Source organism: Morone saxatilis, unplaced genomic scaffold (genome assembly GCF_004916995.1).
Source record: "Morone saxatilis isolate NCDOM2014 unplaced genomic scaffold, NCSU_SB_2.0 Contig18, whole genome shotgun sequence".
Taxonomy (NCBI): domain Eukaryota; kingdom Metazoa; phylum Chordata; class Actinopteri; family Moronidae; genus Morone; species Morone saxatilis.
The window spans coordinates 27,567,820-27,575,664 of record NW_023339740.1 but is presented as its reverse complement, the minus strand read 5'-3'; the positions used below and the strand labels follow the sequence as shown (position 1 = coordinate 27,575,664).

Sequence of the window (7,845 nt, the reverse complement as noted above, 5' to 3'; positions counted from 1 at the left end):
CCACCACCTCCACCTCCACCTCCACCATGAGTCTGAGTCGTACCAAGCGAATCAGCTCCAGCAACTCCGTCCGGAGCAGCAGCGGGTCGAGGAGGCTGAGTGGCTTCGGCCCAGTTCAGGGGGGTTTCAGTGGCATCTCCCTGAGCAGCAGCTCTCTGTACGCGGGGACCAACGGGCATCACCCCGGCCATGGCGCCCCGCTGGCGTCCCTGTCGGTCAACAAGAGCCTGCTGGCCCCCCTCAACCTGGAGATCGACCCCAGCCTGTCCATGAGCCGAACCCACGAGAAGGAGCAGATCAAGAGCCTCAACAACCGCTTCGCAAGCTTCATAGATAAGGTAATAAAATGAACTGTGTCTTAAAGTTTATTTTGTTTTAGTATTTCCATTTTATGTAATATATATGTAATATTATAGATAATGTGTATGTATGTATATATGTATAAAGTAGTTAACATTTACCATCTTTACCAGCCTCAACATAGTAATCAATAATTATAATCTTAGAATGCATACTGAGTACTTTTGCAACTTAAAGTATATTTTGATTCAATAATTTTGTTCTACTTGTATGCATGACTTTGAGTATTTCTACACTATGGTATTGCTTCAACCTGAGAGCTAAGATCTAAGGAAGGAAAATTATTTTGATAACTGAATTTCTTAAGCCAGAAAAAATGCCAAATAGCCTCTAATTGTGAGGAGTTTCTGCTTTTTCTCTGTTGTATCATTGTAGATTGAATATGTTGTGTTGTGCAATTTGTATATAGATCAAATTATGAATCAATTTGTTCCTTTAAAATGCATTAAAGCAAGACATTGTAAACTGAAACTGACTATAAAGCTCCTTAAAACCAAGTGGAGCTGCAGATTCAGCTGATATAATCTGATAAATGGTTAAAATCGATACAAATACTGACACAATAATACCACAAGATAACTACATCAGAGCCAGAATGGACTAATAACTTTGCCTGACATTTTACTTTATGTTTAGACATCAGGCTGAAATACTGGGTGTTAAATTGGGAAGTAAATCTGAGAAGAAGCTGTGTTGATGTTCCTGAAGAACACAGCCTGCACACATTTCCCACAGAATGAGTGACCAGCTCTCTGATAATGCTGGACATTGATACCGTACTTAGGGAACATCTCCCCTTTCTCACGGAGTAGGTAACACACTCTCACAAAAGAGGCATTGTTGGCTTCTCACATCAGCAGAGATACACTTCAGGCATACAGAGACAGAGCTGGACTGAAGTACGTTTGTCCAAATGTACAATATTAACCTCTTTTTAGCTTCTTTGAGTGCTTGTATAGCACAAAGACTCATATAGTATGAAAGTCTTTGACATGTCCTGTGATCATCATAATGGCTCATGCAATTACAGCAAAATATGCAGAATTTTAAGCAGTTTTATTTTGAAAAGTGAAAACGCTGCAGTAAGATAAGACATGGCATTTCACATTACAGTCAATGGCGACACCAAAGGGTAGCCAAGGAAACCCTGATCCCAATCACTGGCCCCCCTTCATTAATAAAAGAATAAAGGCCGGGGATATGACAAACAAATTACAAGAAAATACAAAAATCTGTGCATCAAAACTTTACATACCAGCATACCTGAGGCTTGCAGAACATTGCCAGCAGGGGACAGCTCCACTGGGTTGCAAAAAAGAAGTCCAATAGTATTGAGCCTCATAGAGAAATGAGTTGACAGTAAAAAATTAGTTTATTCAAGGTTTGCAGGTTCCAGGACGAAACATTTGAAAGCTTCCATCTGTCTCCGTAAATGAAAGAGTTGATAACTTTGTTTGCTTTTGTTGGGGTTGTAGGAGCTCTGGAGCTGCTTGTTGCAGCCACATTTGGGCAAGAATCCATTAAATGCAAGAAAAAAGTAGTTTTTTGAGGAAACTCGTTCTCTAGATCTTCCCAGCTGTTTTCTCCTACTCTTAAGCCATACGTTGAAAAAAAAAAGAGAGAAAACTGCTAAAAGGCCAAGTCGAATTACTGATGTATAAACTCACCCTGCAATTACTGGTGTAATCCAACCCCGACTGGCTCCGAGGTCGCTGAAACATTAAAGAGCTGCTTCCCTCATGCAGAGACGCAATTAGTGCAATGCAACAGGCGGACAACGTTTCTATTTGTTGCAGGATGATAACCCAGTTTAAACCTGGAAGAGGGTCAATGACACAAGATCACTGGGAGATGTTGATACTGGTTGTTGCAGAAAGGATCTACAGTTAGACCTGAAATGGTTAATGAAAGCACAGATTTAGCCAAAAATTCAGTGAATGCATCTGGGATTGAAAAAGCCATTTAAACCCTGAATCAGTGGTCCACTGGATATTTAAGCTATCTGACCCATTTCCGTCCCATTGAGTTGGGTTGTAACCTGATAAATCAGGTGAGACACGGTGTGGTTGTGTCTCAGAGGGAGATTGTTCAGCTCCGAACAGAACACAGGCTTTGTGTTGGAAGGAGGAGGTACAATAGGTGGTGGATATACCCGGCCGCAGGCAGGAAACACGAGCTGTGCAGATACCGGCGCCGAGTACAGTCGGGTGTTCACATTCAGATCGAGCTGGAACGATGTTTCTGATTCTCCGTAGGACATTATTCTACAGCTGCAACTTTTACTATTATTTTAATTCTAAAATTAAATTTATCTAACAGTTATGTTGTTGATAAATTTAGTCTATAATATGTTAATAGTGAATGTCACAATTTCCCAGAATTAAAGATGACATCTTCAAATTGCTTTGTTGTTTAACCAACAATCCAAAACTAAAAAGATCAATAATTTACTGGCAGAGGAGAGAAAGAAACCTCAGTAAATATTCACCTTTAACAGGCTGCAAGTAAGAGAAATGGGGCATTTTGCGCTTAATTAGTTTGATTATTTAAAGAGTTGAATTTTTGGATAAATTAAAGTTGTTGTTTTTAAAGTTGTTCATTTAAGTGAGCTATTGATAAACCACAATTGATGAAACCACACTGGTCAGTCATGCTGCAGCTGCTGATCGGTCTAACCACCTGTGGCAATCAAACCAGCTAAACATCAGTAAACATTAAACTCACCTTCAACAGGTGACCAGAAACACAAGGATCCCCGTGTTGCCTTGTTTTAGAAACAAACCGAGCAACTGTTTGCTTACAGCTGAAACTACTTGAAGATAAATGATCATTTGAATTTCTGTTTGACTCTTTCTGCGTCCCATCGTCAAATTTAGTCTAGTTGAAATTTTTAACAAGTCAAATTTGATCAGAAGCTATGTTAGCTAGCTAACAAACACAAATCGATCAGATCTATCACGTCAAAACCTCCAATATGGCTGCCAGAAGATGCAGCAGGGTATAATAGTACAAAATACACACACTTAACATGACTGCGACACAAACACCTTCTATCTCCACCCGTCTCTGTCATGCAGGTACGTTTCCTGGAGCAGCAGAATAAGATGCTCGAGACCAAACTGGAGCTGCTGCAGGGTCAGGGCGTGGGCCGGTCCAACGTGGAGCCCCTGTTCGAGGCCTACATGGCGGGTTTGCGGCGCCAGATGGACCTGGTCAACAACGACAAGACCAAACTGGACGGGGAGCTGAGGAACATGCAGGGCCTGGTGGAAGACTACAAACACAAGTAAATAATGTCACAGTGGTGGGAAATAATGGAAATAATGAGCTCTGTAATATCCATGTATGTTTTGTTTATGTGTCCTGTCTGTGTCACAGATATGAGGATGAAATTAACAAGAGAAACAACCTGGAGAACGACTTTGTTATCCTAAAAAAGGTCAGCATACACACACAGACACATTTATACATTACAAGGTGTGGTGAGTAATATGAACTGCTCCATTGTCCTCATTGTCGTCCCTCTCTATATTCCCAGCTGCACTAAAACCCATAAACAATTAATGTCAGTATCACATTGGAACAGCAGCACGTCAGACTTTTACTTACTCTGGTGTTCTTTTTGTAAGATTTTTAGAAATCTGGATTCAAGGCCCAAACTTGAGTTTATAAAATGAAGATTTCTCTTTTCTACTGGAATATTTGGCAATAAATCTGTAGACGTTAATGGTACGCAGAGAATGAATGGGACAAAATTCATGGTTCCCCAGGGGGATGAATCTTAGTGACTCTGCTGATCTTCTGAGGTTCACAGTTGTGATTCTGAGTGAAATATTTCAACAACTATTGGAAGGTTTGCCATGAAATTCAGCTCACACATTCATGATGCACTCAGGATAATATGCAATAACTTTTGATCAAACTTTTTGTTTAACGCCATTTTAATTTGTCCAATACTTTATTTAGTTTAGTGGTAATTCGGGTTAGAGTTCAACTTGGTGAAAAGTATGCAATTTGAGGTAACAGTACTTTATACTTTTAGACCACTTCATTTCAGAGGGAAATACTCATCACTAAAACTTACTTTTCAGAATAGGATTTTAATTACAAAACATGATCAATTTATAAAAGCTGAAGTACTTTTTAAATGCTAACACGCTAACATGCTAAACCAAGGTGGTGAATGCTGTAAACATTATACCTGCTAAACATGTTAGTATTGTCACTGTAGACTCTCTTGTTTAAGTGTATTGTGTGTGTGTGTGTGTGTGTGTGTGTTCAGGATGTAGACTCAGCCTATCTAGTGAAGGCAGATCTGGAGGACAAGGTCGGAGCTCTGACTGATGAAATCAACTTCCTGCGAAACATCTATGAGGAGGTACTGGAACATTTTCATGCTTTGAAACACTGAGGTGGTGAAAACTGTTCATCCCCCTCCTGTATTTCTTTATTTGCACACTTCTCTGGGCTGGTATCCAGTTATTTCCCACTGTAACGGTCACACCTTCCCTTGGTTCATTGTTCTGACTCACTGGAGAGTCGACTTCAAACATGAAGTGTCCCTGGAAGGTTTTTTATATCAGCCAGCGGAAATCTTAGCACCTGAACTCCAGTCGTTTCTCCGAGAGTGAATGCAAGCCAAGTGGTCCATGCCAAACTGTTTGAAAATCCATAGGTTGCCAAGGCGCTGGCACCAAGCGAGTTTGCAGCGACAAGAGCAATCGCACCCCCCAACACACATACTTTGAAGATCGCGCCTAGCTGTCCAGGATGCATCTGAATTACCAGCATGCACTAAGAAAATTCGAAGAATACAAACAGATCCTGGTAGACTCCTACAAGCAGACACACGAGCGTGAAAGATTCTTACCATCAACTGTCTCCCTTCCAATAGTCGCGCCATAGCGTCTACAGCTCGCTACTTCGCTTCCCTGACGCAAACGAGTAATCTATTGCCGTTTTTCGACCGGAACACGCCCTCACCAACTGACGATCTCTCGCCACACAGTGTTTCACATCGATACCCGAGAGCCTTCGATCGCCACCCCTGCCACATATTTTACATACAGACAAACAATGTATCACAGTATAATAAGAAGTAATCTTAGGCTGGCTATCACTGACACTTATAGAGACATCAGGATCTGGTCATTTAGGCGCACACAAAGTGACTAGGACTGAGTGGTCTGGCGTGGAGCTTCCGGTAATTTACGATTCTCTTCCTCCCACATTTTCCGAAAAATTAGATAAACAACGATACATACACACCTCCAACCAATAAGAAATCCACATGATAAACACAGATCATAAAAAAACATAAATATACATTCAACGAACCAACACTAACCATCTGCTATATACAAAGCCTTCACCTCTCACCCGAACACCAACCCACTCACGTAGAGACGCAGTAAAAACTTCTGCACCATGTTCTCTAATAACTTTACTGTCTAATCGAGCACATTGAGTCAGATTCCCAGCCCTGACATTTTGAGCCTCAGACAACCTTCAGATGTGCTGATCGATGTTTTTAATAATTGCGCTCACGACTCGTTCGTAATTCAAGATGTGTCTGTGGCTTTGGCGTTGAATTTAGAAAAAACCAATATATTATTTTAGATTAGAGAGATGCACTCAAATCTGACATAGCAAGATTCAGTAAATAGACCACACTTATACACCAGATAGTTCTAAAATCAGTGTACACCCGCAATGCCTAAGTGAACTCTAACGCCAGCAAAATAAGAGTTCTAAGGTGCAAGCTTGGATCATTCACCATCATATGCGAGAAAATAATTGTGTCACTGTAATAGACCCAGTCAGACTTGATATCTTTTCTTAAAAATTCAAAAAATTATTGTATCTTCTACAACTATCGTCTAATAAATAAAACTGACTTATCTCACTAGATATAATTAAAACCTAGACACTTCATTCCTTATTCTACCTGTCTTCTCTAAACAACTAACCATAATGGTAATATGATTTAATGGATAATCTGTGTAAATAACGAATTATCGAGCGCTAGGACAGTGTGCCAAAGTTAAGCGAATTCAACTGGACATATTGATCCACTTGTCGACCACCATAAATTTCAAGAACCCATCAGATATCCAGGTATCAATTCATCTAGCTTCGCTCACTTTATTCATTAATCTACACACTTGATCACCAGTATTCACATCATTATAATGGCACAATCAGCAAGCCTGAACTTACGATACGTATACATCACCACACAAGGTACAGCAAACATAAGCAAACACTACAAATGAACACACAGTTTTATTCCAATCCAGTGCTAAAATGCACATACACTCCATAAAGACAGCAACTCGATTACAAAATACATGATATGCAATACTGAACGATGCAGGCTGGGATAGGCCAATAACCGTTTACCGAATAGACACCAGCTGTATCACCTGTATATCCGGTAGCTGTCTGGCCATTAGATCCTGAATATATAGCGCCACGTTCTGCGTTAGTAGACCTCTCAGGATCTCTGGTACCGGCTTGGGCTTCTTTCACAGCCAGCTCTCCACGCTCCGCCGCCTCACCCAGCTGGTGTCATCCAGAATGCCACAGAGAGGAAGGCCCCGGACTAGAATACCTCACTATTCATCAAGAAGTCTAGAATTTCCTATGTCAGGTTCACAACTATCATTCGACTCAGTGTGCAAATTTTCCTGTTAGATGTACTTGAGCCTTTATCACAGGCTCGATCTATCGCTCTGTACCAGTCGCCTGATAGTCGGATTGACCTCGGCCCACTTCAAACTCTCCTTCACTGAAATCGGAGCTCGTTCCTCCTACTAGACTGGCCTGCACCGACAATTTGGTTCGAACTACAAGACAGAAAGCGACAGGTCAACATTTAGCTATTATCACTGCCGTTGCTTTGAATAGACAGCTGGTGATATTGGGGGCCCATAGAGAGAATTACTGTTTATCACCAGTATAATTATCTATACCACTCTTTGAGACAAGTTCAGTTGTGGCATACGATATAACAAATCTTGACCTTTAGTTATGACAACCACATAGACTGTACACATCGGTGGCCTTTAAAAATAGTTTGTTTCCTCACCCCCTATCCTTCTCTTGTACCAGGCTCTTGCCTCTCTCGGGCTACGGCCGCGATCCCCGTACTGCGCTTTGGACCTCGCTACAATTTGCTCATGTTTCAGCTGCGACTGTTGTCCATTTTTGCACCACCCACCGAGGTGTCTTTGATGCTGGCCGCAGCTCACGAAGCTCCTGGTGGAGGAAACAATAGAGGTGACGACAGAATATACCAGGTGACAGCAAGACAGAGCGCGAAAGGACACATTTACATGACCAAATATTCCAGCAATATCAACAATCATGCAGCTAAAATAAACTCATCTGTTCCTCATCATCAAATACATGTCCAGGTTCTGGAAGCTGCAAGGGTTTTTTAAGTGTCCGAAAGAGGTAACAGCAACATGACAACAAAAGAAA

The 7,845-nt window shown here is 41.2% G+C and overlaps 1 protein-coding gene across 1 annotated transcript; it reads left to right on the top strand.

The window, feature by feature from the left end:
* Window positions 1-26: 26 nt before the first annotated feature.
* si:dkey-222f2.1 (keratin, type II cytoskeletal 8) lies at window positions 27-6,968 on the top strand. Its single transcript, XM_035662645.1, has 5 exons — window positions 27-338; window positions 3,438-3,646; window positions 3,739-3,799; window positions 4,643-4,738; window positions 6,894-6,968. Exons 1-5 carry the CDS (start codon window positions 27-29, stop codon window positions 6,966-6,968), a joined length of 753 nt encoding a protein of 250 aa, XP_035518538.1.
* Window positions 6,969-7,845: the final 877 nt, after the last annotated feature.

What these genes read in the sequence shown, in the direction of transcription:
- si:dkey-222f2.1 (XM_035662645.1), top strand. Translation starts at nt 27, where the DNA reads ATGAGTCTGAGTCGTACCAAGCGAATCAGCTCCAGCAACTCCGTCCGG. An exon ending in GTGGAAGACTACAAACACAA is followed by an intron (nt 3,647 to 3,738) that starts GTAAATAATGTC and finishes TCTGTGTCACAG; the next exon opens with ATATGAGGATGAAATTAACA. An exon ending in TGCGAAACATCTATGAGGAG is followed by an intron (nt 4,739 to 6,893) that starts GTACTGGAACAT and finishes CTTCTTTCACAG; the next exon opens with CCAGCTCTCCACGCTCCGCC.